Here is a 19,626-nt window from a genome sequence, read left to right as displayed (position 1 = left end):
ACCAATCTTGAAGTGAAGACTTAAATTTTTCTCTTTATCCCATTGAGGATGCCAACTGAGCTCCTTACCTTTGAGAAAAGGAAAAAGAAAGGAAGATCCAAAGAATCTTGGGAAGATCCAGGCCCCACACCCCGCCAGAACGTCCTGCCTACCAACTCCCTACCCCTACCCACCAACTCCAGCCAGCAGCCAGGCCCCTTGCCCTGCCGGAACTGCCAGCCTTCAGCTAGTAGTCAGGCTTGGTGTGGAACCCTTCAGTGGAACTCCAAACAGAGTGGCTAGGAGACAGATTCAGCCAGCTAATCCAGGAGCAGAACAGCTTGCCAGTGCGGCACAGTGGGTTCACTTCCCTGGGCTACAGCAGGAAGAAGCCAAGCACAGCAGCTAGACCCCAGCCAGGCACAGCTGGACGAGTTCAAACTTGGTAGATCTGGACCTGGTAAGCTGAGATGCATGCCTAGACCCAGATCTATGAGAGCACCTTTTCTCGTTTTCTCTTGATTGAGAGAGGGGTGAAAGTGTGCCTGGAAGTCTCTGGTTACATTAAGGGGAGGTGATCAGACAGATCTCAGGGGAACTAATTTAAATACAAATTTCCAATTTTATATCTGCTTAGCTATACAGTTATGATGCTGGCCCTTAGAGTCTGAAATACAAACCCATTAATTACAAAAGTTTGTCAACTGATAAATCTCACTACCCATTATTAGTGATGCTAACTGTAGTACTGTAAATACAAAACTGCAACTGCCTTAACCACATAATCTCCCTTGGGTAATAATATCGGTAGGAGCTAAGGTAACTGCCACACCAAGGCTCTACACCAAAGGTCAGAGGGCAGAGCTACATAAAATGACAAAGAGAATGAGCAAAATGCAGTCTCAGGCCCTGAGCTCACCCAGAACAAATTCAGGAGACACTGGCATTGAAGAAACTGGAAGCCACACTCCTGAAATCTCTGAAATAATAGCTTCTAAAGTAAAGAAGCAACTGCAGAAAGGTATAGGGGATATCATATCAGAAATAATTGCTGAAGTAAAAAAAGAAATGATTACTATAACGAAAGAATTACTAAGTGCTTCTAAAGTAGACACTGATAAAATAGAGGAGAGTAGAAAAATGATGGAATCCTTCAATGAGCAATCTAGGAAAGAAACAGAATGCTGGAAGCAGATTCAAAGTGATATACAGGAAATTAAAACTTCAATCACAAGCTGGCAAAACTGTTTGAAAGTGAAGATAGAGTTTCAGATCTTGAAGACACCAATGCAGCTAGTGAAAAGGTAAGAAAAGATCTCTTAAAAACAAGTAGGATACAGGAAAAAAAAATTCTATATAAAAATATGCAATTTTTTTTCACATTCTAGAGGGATTTAAAGTTTAGAATATCCATCGTTGTTGGAAAATAGCAGTTCCACTTTATGTCTAAGGTGTTTGGCATTTAGACAAATAGTGATGTTAAGCCCAACTGCCTCTGTTGCAGGGTAACATCATTAAGCTTCTCTTTTGGATGTTTAACAACTAAAGTTTGCAGACCAAAAATTAGAGAAATAGAGGGGTTACAAGGATAGCCAATATTTTGGCCCTAGCCCTTCAAGGTCAGTGAAGATTCAGAGCCTAAGAGAACCTGTACTGTAAAATCCTGTAACTCAGTGGTGTTCCAAATTTTCTGATCAAGGAGATTATGGGGCCACAGAGGAAAGTGACCAGTGATGTATAGTGTACCTAAGGAGAGTTACCTAGAGACAAAAAATGATCTCAGGCTTTCAGAGAGAGCAAATTGGTCAAGCAATGTCTATCTATGACTTATCCAGATGGCTGACACAGGCAAAAGATCTACAAGCTCCTGTACATGGTTCCAGGGTAAATCCTGAGGGGATTTGACTGACCTTGTCAGGTAGCAAAAGTTACACTTTTAGTTATATAGGTGTTGGTTTAATTTGGTCTTAACCATCCAGCAGAAAAGTATAACCATGATGTATAAAGAGTAATGCCATATTAATATGCTGAGCTATGAAAGGCTCAGGTCAACAACTTCTGACAATTGCCAGTTCTGCTGATAACCCACTACTATTATGGACTGTTGGACTGTATTGGGTTATTTTGCTGAAGTCAAGTACCTACAATATTTGAACTGGCATTAAGTATGAAAAGATCCTTTAACAACTTCTCCTAATACAGCTTCTCTAACAATGGAACACCCATCTCTGACAAAACAAAAAAGGGGGAAAAATAAAGGACTATTTTGTACTAAAAATATATATGTATATGCAAAATAGTAAGGATGGATATACGGTTACTTTCTCTTAGTTCAATTAGAAGAAAGGTTTGTACTAATATTGTTTGGACAAGATATCATGTCTGCACCTTGTCTTCTGAATAACCACTATGATGACAACAATATGCAATGTATTATTGTAACTGTCCTACTAACCTGTTTTGAAACTGTTTTACTGCCATCTTATTTTCTCATTAAAATGAATTTAAAAAAAACTGAAGATAGAGTTTCAGATCTTGAAGACCATTGCAGCTAGTGAAAAGGTAAGAAAAGATCTCTTAAAAACAAATAGGATACAGGAAAAAAAATTCTATATAAAAATATGCAATTTTTTTCACATTCTAGAGGGATTTAAAGTTTAGAATATCCATCGTTGTTGGAAAATAGCAGTTCCACTTTATGTCTAAGGTGTTTGGCATTTAGACAAATAGTGATGTTAAGCCAGAGTCTTGCGAAGATCCTAGAGTAGGCCTCAGTTATCTTGGTTGCTTATCATGTGTCACTAGTTTTCAACATCTCCCTTCAGGGTCAGCAAAATGTGTAAATGTGATAAGAGAGATACCCCATCTCATGTTTTTAGTTCTTTCCCTTCCTTATATCTGAGAAGAATGGGGCTTTTTAATATAAGACTAGGAGGATCTTCTTCAGGAGAGTGAAGGTTCAACACAACTCACATGGTGGACCTACAGGTCTATAGGTATCAACCTCTCCTGCTACCTCCTGGATAAGGATCATGCTGACCATGGCCTTGGTCTTGGGGACCACCACTAGGATGGCATGGGCTCTCCAGTAGGAAAGACAAAAAGCTGAAGGATTGATAAACATGCATCTAAGAGTGACTCCCAAGTTCATCAGGGTGACTTCCTAGAGAGAGGAAATGTTTTGCCTGTCTTGCTGTTTCTTTTTCTTTCTAGATCTAACTTCATATGTTCTAGGATACTGCAGATCACACAGTAAAACTTAAGTTCTCTCTTCAGCACCAGCTTTAATGGCTGTGTTATTTCTGACTTCTGTGTATTACTTTAAACCTATTTGGGATGGTTTTGGGAAAATTCTATATTTAACTCAACCTGATATTTGTAAGGAAATTTTAAGTAATTCCACCAGTCTTTGTGAGCAGAGGATGAGCAGCTTTAGAAGCCACTGATATATGAACACAGGTGCTTTTGGAATTAATCCTTTCAGTTTTGTAGAACATCAGTTTCCAACTCTGGAGCACAGTTACAAATCAACGGCATAACATTTTGCTAGCAAAACCCAAATCTTGTGCCTCTATTAACCTGATACTGGTTTCCTTGAACAGTATGTGTGTGCACTCAGCAGCCAGAATCTGCAGAGGCAGAGGAGGGGATTGGCACTGCTGGGCAGCTGCCGACAAATCAGGAGTGGGAGGCTGTGTCCAGCTGTACGGGCCCGACTGTGTCTGTTCTGTGTAGCTCAGGGGATGAACCTCACGCACCTGGCAAGGGTGCTGTATGACTCCCTGCAGGGAGTACTGCAGAGGCACAGCTGCTCCCTGGCTCCTCTCCCCAACAGCTGGTCCACCCACAGTCTCTGTAGTCTCTTGGGCAGAAAGTGCTGCCAGCAAATCAGCTTGTGCCCAGCAGGTTCTAGGGCCTCTAGTGAAGGCTGGTGACGCTTACCAAGCTCCTTCAGTGTCCCTGTGGCTGATTTTGCTCTTGGTCCTATTTTTGCCCCTTCACATCTCTCTCCATCCTCCCCCCAGGCCCTGGCAGTGCTGATATATCTGTGGGGAGCACAGTGCAGCAAACTGCAGATGAAAAACAAGCACTTTCCCATTTCCAGGATGGTCCCCAAGCCTCAGAGCAAAAATTTTTATAAGGGTCTCTAAATTCACATGGCAACTACGAAGCAGGGTGGGAAGGGGAAAGCATAAGAAACCTCAAACCTCTACTGATGTTTCTCAGTTTTCTTCCTCATTTCTTCCTTACTTGGATTAGGGAGTCACCACACAGTGGGGGCATGTTCATGTCTACCTGGGATTTAGGTGTTAAGACTCAGTATCCCTCGAAGTGGGTGCTCAGCAAGAAGTGTTCGTGGAACATCTGTTGAGAGTAGGGGCAAGGAATCACAGCACCTTTCAGGTCATCATGCAGGAAGTGGGCAGCATCCTCACCAGCATGTCACCTCCTGCCATGGTGCCAGAGTGACTGCTGTGAGGCATATAGAGGTCACTTGGGCCTGCAGCAGTTGGACAATTCTCATCATATCTACTCAGCCTCTTTTGTTCTGTCCCAAGGAAACTGAAAAAAAGACTTGGGATGAAAGAAATGAACTACTTCAGGATCTGATTTGAGAGATTCCTGCTCTGGATCTAGCTGAGTGATTTAGGCCTGATTTATCTCCTTGGGACCATTGTCTTCTTTCCTGAAAGCAAGCAAATTTCAGTTGACCTTTTCCCTAAACATTTTTAATTAAAAGCATGTCTACAGGTGCATTTTCAAAGTTCTTAATGCAAGTAGAGTACAAGGGTACCTCACAGGCTGTGCTGGTGCTATAGGCTATGCTGAACCTAACTCTCAGTGTGACAGTTCTAAGTGGAAGGGGCCTCTGAGGAGTGATCTGATCATAAGGGTTTTGCTACCACGAGACTGGTGTTCTTATAAAAGGTTTGAGGGAGCCTGTGTGCCCCTTGCATGATGTGAGCACATGTCAAAGGCAGAACCTATAAGCCACCACCGGACACTAATTCTATGGGCATCTTCCTTCTAAAATTCCTATCCTGGTTATAAATAATACATTTCTGTGGCTTGTAAATTATCCAGTTGAAGATAATCTGTTATAGCAGCAAGAACAGATTAAGATAGGCAATTTGGAACATTTGCCAAGAAAATTAGGAGGAAAGATCAGACATTATTTAACATTCCACCCAGGTCTCAATTTATCTGCCTAGGTCTGCTTTCTGGCTGCCGAGTAGGACAGTTTATTCCGTCAAGAACCCTTGGCTCCCCTGTTCTTCCTTCCAGCTGAATGGCTAGACAGGAGTTCCCTCCTCCTTGTCATTTTCACTGAGTCAAGATCTCCAAAGCACATTTAACCTCCCATGAATCATAAAGGAGCTCTCTGCTGAAAAAACATTGTGCAAAAGTGCTGAGCATGCACCATCACTTATTGCTATTCTGTATGCATTTCTAAGAAAATCACACATTGTATCATAAACTTTCTTTCAGTTCTGAGCTTTCTTGCATAGTTTTTTAAATCTCAGTTTTCATCTATAATCCCTGAAGTGTGGCCAAAGCTTCCTGCCACACAGGTTGCGCCTTACAGCCACAAAATGCTCTCTGTAGCATTTCCTTTATCCAGATTGTAGTTAAAATTGTGAACGGAAGTACATAAACTTGGTTTACTGGCTTCCTTGGAATTCAAGAACACATCTCATCTATCAGTAAACACAAACTGACTCTTTCAAAGTATTTGATAACTACTTTACTTGGTGCCACAAGGAAACCTCCAATAAATGCTCCAGCAAATAATCATGGAACAGGGTGTGATTACTCAGTGGAAACCTGCAATTGTCACACCTCGATGAGCTGCAGGCTCAGTGTGGAAAATTAAATCTGACCATTTTCTTTCTTTTTTTCTTCGTCTATATATTACGCACAAGGTCTTACTAGGCAGCTCAGACTTGTAGTGATCCTCCTGTTTTCAGCTGCCCCAGTGCTGGGATTACAGGCATGTGCCGCCATGCCCAGACTTGTTCGCTGGCTCAGTGCACCGTGGGGGTGGAGCTGGTGTGACATACAGGATCAGGGATCCTAGTCCCAGAGCTGTCTCGCGGGCCAAAACCTGACCCTTTTCTGATCCATGTTAGGTAGAAGAGTCAGTTTCAGGGAAGTGAATTCAGTAGACCTTTTGGTTATGAGGAAGCAGAACGGATGTTTGATTCTGAGATAAAGACCATCAGGAGTCGGCTTGCTTTCTATCACGAGACTGAAGGTTATTCTTAGTGGGAGTAAAAAATATCTTTGCAGCTGTTCCTGAATTTGACTATGAGGTGAATCGGAGGCAGGGTTGGAAGCAGAAACTGATGTTCTCTCCCTCTCTGAGTCTGAGAGGAAAGAAAAAAATGTTCAAAGATTCTCCTGTGGGGTACAGATAGTGGCGGGTGGCTAGAGAAAAGGAGGAAAAGAACAGCTGTTGGGCTATCTTTTCACGGGCATGGCTTGAGATTCCAAGAGCAGTGATGTGTGATTCATTTTAAGTTCTTCTTTTTTTTTTTTTTTTTTTTTGGGTGTGTGTATGTGTGTATGTGTGTGTGTGTGTGTGTGTGTGTGTATTTTTAGAGAAAGGTCTACAGTGTGTTCAGGGTCTCACTACTAGATTGGACTTGTAGTGATCTGCCTGTTTACAGCCTCCCAAGAACTGGGATTACAGGTGTGTGCCACCATGCCCAGTCTCAATTGCCCTCTCAGCGTGTCCCAGGGGTAGGGCCTGGCACAGCAGGTGTGGGGGGGATTGAGCCCCTGGGCCCTGTGCCTACTTGCAGGCGCTTTAATCCACTGAGCTATTCGGCCGGCCCTCATTTTAAGTTCTTTTCTTTTGCTATAGTTTGATTCTAATATATTCGAGGCTCTTAATAAGTTATATAAAACTGGTCTTTGTTGGCTTTCTCAAGATTAACGGATGGGCCTATGGGCACACTTTGAGTACCACTGCAGGCAGTACAATAAAAGGTTGAAAACATTGGTTAACAAGGACTGGGAGTAGGTGGAGCAATATTTGGGAAGGGAAAACTGGGAGAAGTCTGAACATTCTGAATGGGACCAGGGCCAGATTGTTCTTTAGGTGTTAAATGTGACAGTGACCTGTTATGACTGGAGAAATTGGAGACATCTAGGTATTCTGAGGACTGAAAACTCTAAGTTAGGCAGCTGTGTTTCTTATTCTTCCTAAATACACCAGCTCTATGCCTAGTGTCCTTGCCAATTTCTGCTGATTCCTATGATGATTCCACAAATCACTTGATGTGAACAAATAAGATAATCTGAACTGGTGTATTTGACCCTGTTATTCTTCCAAAGATCCAGGTAAAAATGGGAAAAACAGGAAGTTCTGTGAAAACTTGATCAATACATGTATCATTTTAATAGTACAAACTATTTAAAGTCATAGTAAATATTTAAAAATACAACTTCAAAGGTAATCTAGTGTATCTGTTTAACTTATGGTTTCTATCCTTAACTGGAACTATTTTATCACCACTTGTCCACTGTGGAGATGCAGTAGATATGCTTCGGGAATATCCTGCAAATAGAGCACACCGAGGAAACTTACTTTCTATTGGAACTCCATTTGTTAACCAGCTAATTCTGGGTTTGGGGTTGCCATTAGCTCTGCAGATCAGGGTTCCATCTTCCCCTGGGGACAGCACAAGATTTCGAGGTGCCATGATCCAGTATGGAGCCGCTTTATTGAAGGGATAAAAACAGACCAAAAATCTGACTCAGCTTACAGTAAAGAATATACTGAACTATTTTAAAAATAAGTATATATATTTTGTAAAGGGTCTAGTTTTATTTTTTAGAGTTAGTATATTTATAAATAATGCTTTAAAGAACATTTTGGATATTCAAAAGAATATTAAACAACTCATAAATTTAAAATTAAAGACCTGTAAAATACATATAATTGTAAAATTAAGAAGTACCTTAAAAACTTGTCATTTTTGAAAAATACAAAGGTAGGATACAGAATTCCCATATTTCCTTTACCAGGTTCTTCTGATGTCAACATCCTACATAACCAGTTGTAGTTGTCAAACAAGAAATTAACACTGGTATAACACTATTAACAAAACTACAGACTTTATTAGTATCAGTGTAGTTTTTCCAGCCAAGTCTTATTTCTGTCCTAGGATCCTGTCCCATATACCACACTGCCTCAACATATCCTGTCTCCTTAGCATCTTCTGAGGAGGCAATTTCTTGGTCTTTTCATCTTTCATGATTTTGATACTTTGAAGAACACAAATCTGTTATTTTGGTAGATCTTTCAACCAGAATGTTTGTGATGCTATCTCATGGCTAGCCTGAGGCTTTGGGTCTTGGACCCAGTTGTTAATGGACCTTCTGCCTGCAACATATCAGGAAGACATGCGATCACAATGCACTATTATCAATTAAGGTGATACTGTCTCCACTGCAGACCTACTACTGTCTCCACTGCAGACCTACTACTCTCCTGCACTTATTGGTCAGCAGTGAGTCACTAAGTGCAACCCACACTCCAGATGAAAGGAAGTAAGGTCCATCTTTTTGAGGAGGGGATATGAAAGAATTAGTGGGTATATGTTAAAACTACCTGTGTGATTAATTTTTTGGAGGGGGACACTTTGAAGCTATGAAAATGTCTTGTTTCTTTTAAAAGTTTTACTCACAAATCCTGACATTTGTCAGAGTATCTTTCCTGAAGCAGTTAGCACTGTGGGGTTATAATGGTTATCTTCTATTTTCGTCATTTCTGCTAACTTTACTAACTGGAATTCCTTTGTGAGAAAGATTTGAAGGAGCCAATCTTTAACTTGTAGATCCATTATCAATGGCATTGAGGAAAGATTTAAGACACCATGAATGTTGATATAAATTCATATTTCATTATTGAAGAACATGATCAAAGTCATATTTAATTGAATTTCAGAGCCTTTCATGAAAGCAAGAAGAATGCATTTGCTATAAAGTATACCTTTAACCGTGACAGAAATGGTATGATGAATGGCTCCTAATGCATTTTTGGCTATACACTGGTAATTCCCAGAGTCTGCTTCTGATACTTGAATGATCTGCAAGGTTTTCTGGAAATTCCGATAAAAGGTTCGGTTGGCAGGTAGTGTTCCATCTTCTTTTATCCAGTAAATAAGTGGGGTAGGCCTGATAGGATAAATAAATAATGATGTGGTAAAGAAAAGTTCACCTGTCATTACTTTTGAGGGTAAATTTCATAACAAATCCTTGATATGAAAATCATGAAAAACATACAGATACTTGAATAAGCATCACATTTTTATAAGAAATGTCTAAAACAATATTTGACCTGGTAAATTAACATTTTCACAAATCAGAACCATAATTTACAGCACACCATAAACCTCAACAACACAGTGTTCCTTGAGCTTCTTTATTGAAGGGACTTGATTATTTTCTTCAACACTTTGATTGGTGAGGAACTCTTGGGCACTTTTACATGGAAGTATTACGTCAATCAAAAGAATTACCATTAATTAATGATGTTGAGTTATAATTTTCATCAGCTAGAGTTGGAAATGTACAGAGTAAGAGTTCACATGTATATCTGTGCCAAGCAAACTCTTACATACACTTTCGTATCAGATGGAAACAATTTTGTTTTATAATAGACTATCTGACAGTAAGAAATAAATGGTTTAGAAAAAGAAATGATTAGAGAATTAGTGTTCTGTCCTTAATGAATAATGAGCTCTTTGGTCTAGGTGGCACAAGCAAGATGACGAAGGGAATGTCATCCTTTGGAAAGCGTCATAATAAGACGCACATGTTGTGCCACTGCTGTGGCTCTAAGGCCTACCACCTTCAGAAGTCGACTTGTGGCAAATGTGGCTATCCCGCCAAGCACAAGAGAAAGTATAACTGGAGTGCAAAGGCTAAAAAGGTGAAATACCACTGGAACTGGTCGAATGAGGCACCTAAAAATTGTATATCGCATATTTAGGCCTGGCTTCTGCGAAGGAACGACACCTAAACCCAAGACAGCAGCAGCTGCAGTGTCCAGTCCATCTTGAGAATTGCACCAATCTCTCAAAATAAATGCTTTGGTTTTAAAAGAAAAAAAAAAAAAAAAGACTACTGATAGTTAAAACTACTATTACAATTGTTAAGAATAGGCTGAGTTAATATATTCTATTACTTCTCATCCAATTGTGTTTCTTATTAAATCTAGAAATACAGAAAAAGGTAAAGAGCCTGAATACAGGTTAGGAATTAGATCTTCTAAGTTCTATCCCTGTCCTTAAATTTTTCTCTGACCACAGATCCTTTATTTCTTTGGACCCTTAGTTACGTTAGTTGCCTTAATGGGGATAAGAATGCTTGATTGACTTAATCTAATGACCTCAGAAAGTTTTCCTCAGGGCAAAGTAAAAGTCATTCAACATGTTTTAAACAGTCAAACATGTTTTAAGCACTAAACTATGAATTGATCTGTGTGTGGGGAAGGTAGTGATGAGGGCAGAATAATCAGGCTTTCTAAACATCTCAATATTCACCATGAGAAATGTAAATGGGTTTAATTGACAGTTTGTAACAATGATTTTGGTTTAAGTAAACAGAAATAACCAAGCCCACTTATGTGTGTGTATATTATGAAATATATATTTGATGAAGTAGTTTTCAAAATTAAAATATGCTGTGAATTTTAAAAAGATAGAAGATGTAAAGTCATTTTGAAAAACTAATTTGCATTCCATAGTATGAAGCTGAGACAGGACATGGCTAGAAGTACAATGTAATGGCTTACCCCTCACAAAGCCTTGGGTTGTTTTTGAGGGCGACTACTCACCTGAGCAGTTAGTTGTTAGGAATATTTTGATTCTGAGTCTAATGCTTGTTGGTTTATAAGTGATGGAGTCTCAATCTTGGGTAAAAATATTACAAAGTTTTAAACATTGTTTCTGAGGTTTTTTGTGAAATTTCTAAATATCATCTATATTTTATTTTATATTTTATATAGTATAGGCTGGGCACACCTAATCCAAAAATTTGAAGTCCAGATTACTCCAAAATCGGAAAAATTTTTAAGTGTCATGTTGAAATTCAACTGTTAAAACCTTGTAAATATTCTAATATACACACAAAAAACCTGAAGTTCCAAATAATTCTGGTCCGAGATATCTCAGAAAAGGAATATTCAACTTACATATCATTTGTGAGAAAGTTCACTAAATTGTAAGAAAGTACTTCTGCTCCTAACAGGTTGGAATTTGTCCACTAAAACACTTTCTAACAAAATGATGAAACTCAAAAAGGTTTTTTTAAAAAAAATTGTGATGCAAAAGAAGGATTTTAATGTAATTTTGAAAAGAGATGTTTCAGTCTAACTGAAGGTGGGGGGGGGGGTATCCTGCCATTTCCTGATTTGGCCAGCAGAGGCCTCCACATGCCTGCTGAAGTACTGTTACTCCTGGATGGTACAAAATATGAGATCACCCAGTGACTAGGTCAGGGACAGCAAGGATTTCCAAATGTCCAGGCAGTATTCTGAAATCCCACTCAATATGGCCCTAACCTAAGACAGTTCTTGTTCTCGTATGTGGGGGAAATTTTCCTGCAACATCTGTCATCTCTGAGGTGTGCACTCATGAGGCATTTCAAAGAACCAGGGCTGGCCTTGTGGCCTGCTAGCAGGAAATAATGGGACAGTGTGTTCTGAGAGTAGAGCCTGAGATGCCTGTGGGCATCTGCTGTTAAGAGAACAAGCCAGGGAAGAAATACGAGAAACTTATGGCCAACAGCTCAGGTGCCCCATCTTGGAGACAACACAGACCCTGGAGCCAGAAACCTACGGCCCAAGAGAAGCATGTGCATGCTCAACCTCATGGGTAAACAGTACGAGCACACTGCTGATTGCTGTATAAATGATCAATGCTAAATAACTCATTTTTAAGCCACTTAATTTTGAGGTGGTTGTTACTGATGGAAAATTATATCCCATTATTGTAACACAGTGATAAGATTACTATTACCTATTTCAATATGAGCATCATTACATTAACAAAATAATTTAACAATACAAGAGTCATACATTAGAAAATAATTACTAAATTGTTCTTGATAGTTGGTTAAATTCATATAAGACAATGACTTCCTATGACATGAATGCCTCTGCTAATGTCTTATGTTTTTTATAAGAGATGTGCATCAACACAAAGTATTAACTCACAGGCCTTCTGCAATGCACTCTAATGAAAGCACATTTCCTCTTAATTCCTCTTTGTGACTTGCATTGCCTTCTGGAGTTAAAAATGTTGGTGGCCTCTCTCTACTTGATTTAGCTGCAAAGAAGAAATCAATATGCATTAAAATCATGAATATGCATTATAGACACAGTCACTGTAAAGAAAAGCAGTCTAAAATTCTAATTCCTGTTCAAATCCATTTAGCATTGATTGCGTTAAGCTACATACAGCCATTCTCTGCCTTATAAATGGCCATCACTCACTCTGTAAACCATGAACAGAGACAACTTGGGTTGTGTAAGTTCTTGTATGTAAGGACTTTTTTCTTTTTATGCATTTCTTAAAATTTGAGATAAAGTTTTTACAGGTTTTATGAGAGATTCACAAATTTTCTGTGCATGTCATTAATTTATTTTCTTTAATATTGGTACTCTGGCCAAAGCAAAAATTTCTTATTTATCTTCTAGAAGATTTTAGACTTTTCAGAAAGGTATCATGAAAGAAGTGTTTTGCTTTTAATCTGGCGGTAACATCATAACCAACTCTACTGATTAATATAGCAAAACTCTCAAAGTGCAAGGGTTATGGAAAATAAAATAAAGCAAAACTAGAGAATTATTGACAGAGGTCTGGGAAAGAAGTATGCTATAAATTAAGAACAACAATGGGATGGAGCTACAGCCCAGTGGGTATAGCTAGTACTTGCTATATGAGCAAGACCTGTGGTTCAAGTCCCAGTACCCCTAATACATAAGTAAATCAATACAATTAAGAATAAGGGTAAAGTTAAATAAACTGAAATCAGTTTCCTCAATGACAAAATAAAGATGAACCAAGTCAGAGATCTTAGGGATTATTTATGCTTTTCTGTGGACTTTTCTAAAACATGACCTTTATCTTCTGAAGGCCTCTCAGAAAGAGTAGGCTGAAGAGGAAGTTACAACATCTTAAGGTTCTGTAGCCCTTCACAGTTTCAACTTGGAAATAAATTACCTAAAAAGCTAAAGGAAAAATTTGGGAATATATGAATTATTCTTATTTCTCAGAAGAAAACATTGAACACTGTATGAAGTAAAGTATTATTTGAGAGAAATTAGTGCTTTTAAAAATTACAGATGGTGGGGAGTCTTCTCTAAAATCACCTTGGGAATGGTCTGAGGCCCATTTTTCAGAAGTATATTAACCGGTGAGGAAAAGGCAGGAATGTGTCATGTCACTGCCAGTAGTATAAAATTCCCATTTCAAGAGTAAAAATTTAATACTGCAGAAATTCTGCTTCATGGATAATTAAGAGTACCGTATGTCCAGAACATTTATTTTCACTGACGGATTTTATACTTGAGAGCCTCATTTCTACTAGGGAAACTTTTTTTTTTTTTTTTTCAGTTTACAGGAATGAAGTTAAAAGCTCTATATTTTAAATTTTTACTTCCATTGAAGATAGCGACTTGGTTTTAAACAAAATCAAGAAAAATAATATTGTTAATTATATTAAATAACATGTGAAAATGGATGGAAATTGTGATGGCTTATTATGAAAACAATTTAATGTTAGTTATGCTAAAAGCTCTGATCCCTCAGTATTCCAGAAGGTTATTGCATACCAGACAAATCTTATTTAGCTTATGAGAAAAGTTTATGAACAGGACAACAAATGGAAAATATAATTCTCAACATATATGTAGAATTTTTTCAAGTCATGTGAGATGGTTTTTTTACATGAAAACAGTAATAACGAGTTTCATTATCATACATACACCATGGAAAATGTTTTAGTGACATGCTTGAAAGTTGATAGCTAAATTTCATAAAAAACATACATTTATACTAGTGGTATTACACATATAACTAGAAATTTCATAAAGAAATAAAAGGTTAAATAGCCATGGAGGTGAAGTTAGTGAACTAAAGTCTACAATGAAGGAGAAAATATCAGTTACAATCACCATAACTCACCACCATAAAACTCAGTGTCACTCAAATTAGCAGCTATAGTGTCATTCAATTCATCCACTGAAATAAACAGAATATTATGAAGAGGGCACAAAAACAGGGGAGAGGGTAAAAAACCATTGGGCAACAAAAACAAATGTATCCAGCTATGCTAAATGCCAGTCTTCCCAAGTAAAAGCATTGCTTTACACTGCACATAACTAACTCATTCATTCATCTAACCACCCCAACCACTTATTCGGGAACTTATTCTTACCCTGAAGGCCTGTCAAGTGAAAGGCATTGTGGGGCTTATAGCAAACTCCCATGCTCATAACACCAACTGATTCCAAGGGTCACCATGGAAACACTAATGCCAATGACAGTGAATAGTGGAAAATATAGCATTTAGGGTACTGCATTCTCTAACACATACACCGACATTTTAGTGATTGCCTACAGATAGTTTCCTGATCAAAGAACCTGTTTCCCTCAACAACAGTAATATTTTAATAGTCAATATTTTTTCACACGTGTAAACATTTTTCAAAGAGATTCAGGAAGCTTAGTTCTTACCAGAAATCACCTTCAGAGAGATAGGCTGCTTCTGTTGTATGGTTTGAGTGTGATTAAATCTGGCATAACAGATATAGTCTTCACGGGTGTCTTCTGGGAGGACATTGGAAAAATAAAGATCTCCATTCAGACCTTGGGAAACCCTTTCACTTTGTGGAAGTCTTTGGAAGGCTGGAGAAAGGCGAAGAGATTTTCAAGTCATTCCATCACAGAGATACCACTCTCCAAATTAGCAAGATGTATGCTGCTACTAGTAGATTTGTGGACTTCATTTGAACACATTTTTTTTTGTTTCAAGAAAGCTCTTTAAATAAAAGCAAGTAAGTATTTCTAAAAATGTCAGGACCATTAAAATACTACATGTACCTGTCTGATCCTAATTTTTCTGGATAAGATAGAGGTGAGATTGAGGTCACATAGCAATGTGAAATAAAAACAATTTACAAAAATTTTGTATGATTTTTCCTAATATTTAAATTAGTCCCCATCTGCACATATCTTAGAAAACATAATAAGGGGCTTTATAAGGATGGTAACATGGCTTACATCTACATACAAGGTAGGCCTTGAACAAAGAAGTGAACATACTAGAGCCCCAGCTCTGTCTGACCTGAACTCACTGAAAAATCAACAGCAATCGAGCATTTAACAATAGGGTGCAATGACAACGATATAATGCTGTGGCCAGGCCTTAGAAGGCCCCAGGCACAGTTTCCTTCTCCTCTTCCTTTCTGAATTATTTATTATCTTGTGACATACTATATCTTTCATTGATCATATGAATGACTTCTTGCCTGTCTCCCTGCAAAAGAATTTAATCTATAGGAGGGTGTACATCTTGAGATATTTCTTATCCTACCAGTACTGGCCTTTCCTTCACATGTGGAAAGATTAAATGTATAACCAGCAGCTGACTTGCCACTTCACGTATGACAATTTACTTCCTCTAGGTCCAGTTGAGGAACATTTTAGCGTTAGGCATGGAGAAATGATTTCTTACTCAGATGAAGGATGGACGATGCAGGGATGTAGGCTCCCTCATAGGTGCACAAAATTACCCTCTGTCAACTACACTGCATTCTAGACAGGCATGCCTGTAACCCCAACACTTAGGATGCTGAGTAAAGAGGATCATTGTGAGTTTGAGACCAGCCTGGGTTACAAAGTGAGTTCAAGGCCAGCCTGAACTGCACAGTCACAAACAAAACCAAACTGTATGCTTAAGCTCCAGACTCAGTTCACAGCACAGGAAATGTGAGAGTTCTCCAGTTTGAAAGTGACGGGAAAAATCTCAGCTCACAGTGGCCTCAGGTGTTATATCTTCTGTTAAGATTTATTCAGTTTGAGTCAAGCAGCCATGCTCCCCCTGTGGCAGATGCCTGGTATAACACTACATAAAATGTAAATGTATAGCTAAAAGCTTCTAGCTCCCACAGGTGGAAAAAGGCAGGAAAACACCAAGGAGCCAGAGCTTGCAAAGAACATATTAGGTTAACATGTTAAGCAAGTCATTGGTCAGGATGGGGTTTTGATTGGTAGATGCAAATTAATAGTTTCAAACCATTAATCCCCTGGGAAAGGAGTATTTTTAAAATACTCATGTGCACCTATCTGATGAATACAATGAACTAAAGATACATGTATACTTCCTATCTTTTGTTTCCCCTGCTGTACATTATTATGCATGAGTGTTGGTAGATCAAATGTAAGATAGTGGGATTTATTAAGATGGCATAATATTATACTTCAAAGATTTTTCTGTATTACATTTGGAAAAAATGTATGCAGATATGAATAATTTTATAATGCCATCTTGAAAGAGTCATTCATGAATCTAAAATTTTCTCACATTCCAGATGCAATTCCATTTGAAAGGACAGAAGCTTTGCCAACAGCCTAAAATGTATGTAAATGATACAGCCAGATGGGCAATGTGCGAAAAAATTAGCTACGTATTCAGATGACTCTGAGACTTCACACATGGTCTGCCTCCTTATGAAACAGAAAAGAAATCCTTCCTGAATAAAAGCCAATGACCAAAAACTGGGACTCATTTTGGCAGTGACACTAGGAGACTGCTGGTCTCAAAGTCACAAGTCACTAATTTACATGTATTTATCCTTTCAAAACTTGTAAAATCTGAATGAAAGGAAAAAATGTATTTGTACATTTACTAGTGTATATATTTGTTTTTGATTTCTTTGTGATACTTTTCCCACTGATTTCATATAAGAAGAATCAAAAATGAAAACCGAGTCTTAGAACCAAATTTTCCCTTTAGTATCTTTACAACCTGTAATTGCACATGAAATCAGATCACTAACAGAAGGTAAGGTTTTCTACAAATGTTTTAAATTCATTCTCACCATTCTACCTAAACATGTTGACAAGCTCAATAGTCATTTCTCAGTCTCCATGATGCCTGACCTAGCAGCAGCTTTTGAAACAATTATCACTGTTTTCTTGACACAGTTCTTGTCTCTGACACACCATTGACTCTGTGTTCTTTTCTTACCAAAGTGACTCTTCCTTCTCATCTGCTTTGCTGCATTTTCCCTAAGTTCCTGGCATTAGGAAGCCTCTTGGTCTCAGTTTCCAGGCTCATCTCTCTCCCACTGGCATTCATTCTTTAAATTTTCATCTAGCCCCATGCGTTGAGGTTCCCCTTCTACACACTAACAATGCACACATTGCTGGTTACAGCTCATGACACTCTTTCTGGGTATCTCATCAAAAGTGTTGTATAGATCTCTTCCCCCTCAAACTCTGGTTTCTTTGTTTACAAGACAAACCATGCGCTCTTTCTAAGCTACCATGCTAACTTATTAGCATAAGAAACTGTGCAAGGTGGAAGAGGCAGAACAATAACCAATTCACTCATTAATAGAAAAACAGGTGGACAAATCTGAAACTGCCTAATGGATGGCTTAATTTTTCTTTGCCTCACTTTCTTCATCTATAAAGTATAAAAAATAACTGGACATGCCACTTAGGATTTTGGTAAAAAAATTAATGGGCCAAGCCATATGATGTTCTTAGCAGGAAAACTGGCACTTAAGAGAGGCCCAATAAACATAGCTATTGTTGGGGATAAACAGACAAAAATATAGTGCATTCAAAACAACTTAGTTTCCTCTCCCAAAAGGGTTTCTGCAGTTTCAGAAAAGTTAATTTAATTGTATCAGTTGTTCTTGATTTTTCTCTCATGCTCCTATCCCTACACCATAAACCCTGGAAGCACTACCTTCAGAGCATTTACAGAACCTGACACGTTCCACCTCTACCAGCCAAGGCCAAGTCACTATCAGCTTTGTCTAGATTACAGCAATGCCTATTCCCCAGACTCCATCTTTCTTTTGCCCTTGAGGGCTTCACCCATGAGTAGAGTCTTTTACTGCTATTTCAGATAGCTCATTCTTCCCAGGCTTTCCTGAGAGCACAAGCAAAAGCCATTTCCATTGAGTCCCTGTGACCTCCTTGACCTTGCCTATTGCCATCACCTTCACCCTTGGTTCTCTCAAATTGGCCACTTTTGTTTTTGTACACACATCATTCTTCTCCAATGGGACTTGCCCTGGTGCTCTCCTCTGTCCACTCAGGTATTTAGGGCCCTGGTTTGCCCCATCATTCTTTCAGGTCTAGACTCAAACCTCTGCTTTTCTTTTTCCTTTATAACATTTATTGTTGAAGGACACAAATTTTCTAAATGGATTATTTGCCTCCTTCCCACCTTCATCCACTTCCACTGCATAGAATCTAAGATCAACAACAGCAGGATATATGGTTTATATGGACTAGTGTCTCATTTAGTAAGCATTCAATACAATTGAGTGAATAAAATGATGTCATTTATTTTAAGAGTTGGTTTTGTTTGAGCATCTCTAACACATTTTATAAATATTCTATGAATCCCAAGAGTAAATAATTTTTGTGACAGTAAATAATTATAACACTTTTGAAGAGAGAAAATTCTTATTGTTAAACTTACAGTTATCCATCCAAAATATTATAGCTGGTGGTAATCCAATTGGAGGTCTACAGGGAAGTACTAAAGGATGGCCATTTGGAAGGGTTATTGGTTCAAGTTTTTCTTTGGTCCACAATGGTGATCCTATTAAAAAAAAAAAAAACAAAAAACTTATAGGTTATTCCTGCATGGAAAAATAAAGAGAAAGCATGACAAAGAGAGGCAAATCCTCCCCCACCCCGCCCGCCGAGCAGGAATTTCTGCTACATTCAGGGACCCCCAGATCCAGTCCTAGCCCAGGCCAGGTGAGTGTGTGGGAGACCTTCCGGCTACCCTGCACTGGCGGGACCTATTACTGGTCCCAGCCGAGGCGCAGGGTAGGTGAGACTCTCGTCCACCCCCTTGGGATACCCCCAACCACTCCACAGCACCTTCCCCACCCCGCCCGTCCAGTAGGAATTTCTGCCACATTCCGGGAACCCCCAGACTCAGTCCTAGCCCAAGCCTGGTCTGCACCGGAACTTCAGTACTTGCTAAGTTTATAACTAGAACGAAGATCTACAACAAAAGTCAGAAGACAGTGCTACACAAAATGACGAGAAGGAACAAACTGCAACCTCAGAACCCAACCCCACCCGTAAAAAGTGCATAGGACACTAACACAGAACAAATTGGGAATCACACAGCTGAAAGAAATGAATTAACGGCTTCTGAAATAAAAAAAAACAACTGCAGAAAGGTATAGAGGAACTCAGATTGGAAATGAAAAAAGAAATCCCTGAATTAATAATATCTGCAGTAAAGAATCAAATGCAGAAACGTATGGAGGAAACCCAATGCCCACCCAGAACAAGTGCAGAGGATGCTAGCTCAGCTCAAATGTATGAATTAATAGCATTGATAGTAAATAAGCAACAGCAGAAAGGT

General features: G+C 38.8%; 1 protein-coding gene across 10 annotated transcripts in view; it reads right to left on the bottom strand.

Moving 5' to 3' along the window:
• The window catches only part of Nrcam (neuronal cell adhesion molecule), a 95,026-nt gene that overhangs the window by 50,009 nt on the left and 25,391 nt on the right, over positions 1 to 19,626 (bottom strand). For 7 of the 10 annotated variants that reach the window (XM_023719449.1, XM_023719443.1, XM_004634972.2 and 4 more), the window contains 6 exons: positions 18,721 to 18,843; positions 14,733 to 14,903; positions 14,181 to 14,237; positions 12,209 to 12,320; positions 8,981 to 9,165; positions 7,574 to 7,705 (listed from right to left, as the gene is read on the bottom strand). In XM_023719449.1, coding sequence (XP_023575217.1) covers positions 7,574 to 7,705; positions 8,981 to 9,165; positions 12,209 to 12,320; positions 14,181 to 14,237; positions 14,733 to 14,903; positions 18,721 to 18,843 — 780 coding nt within the window. The remainder of the gene's footprint in view (positions 1 to 7,573; positions 7,706 to 8,980; positions 9,166 to 12,208; positions 12,321 to 14,180; positions 14,238 to 14,732; positions 14,904 to 18,720; positions 18,844 to 19,626) is intronic. The other 3 variants (XM_023719445.1, XM_023719446.1, XM_023719450.1) reach the window with 1 other exon arrangement.

The sequence above is a fragment of the Octodon degus genome, unplaced genomic scaffold, assembly GCF_000260255.1.
Source record: "Octodon degus isolate 3935 unplaced genomic scaffold, OctDeg1.0 scaffold00068, whole genome shotgun sequence".
Lineage (NCBI taxonomy): Eukaryota > Metazoa > Chordata > Mammalia > Rodentia > Octodontidae > Octodon > Octodon degus.
The sequence above is the reverse complement of the archived record's forward strand: the minus strand, read 5'-3'. Positions and strand labels throughout refer to the sequence as shown.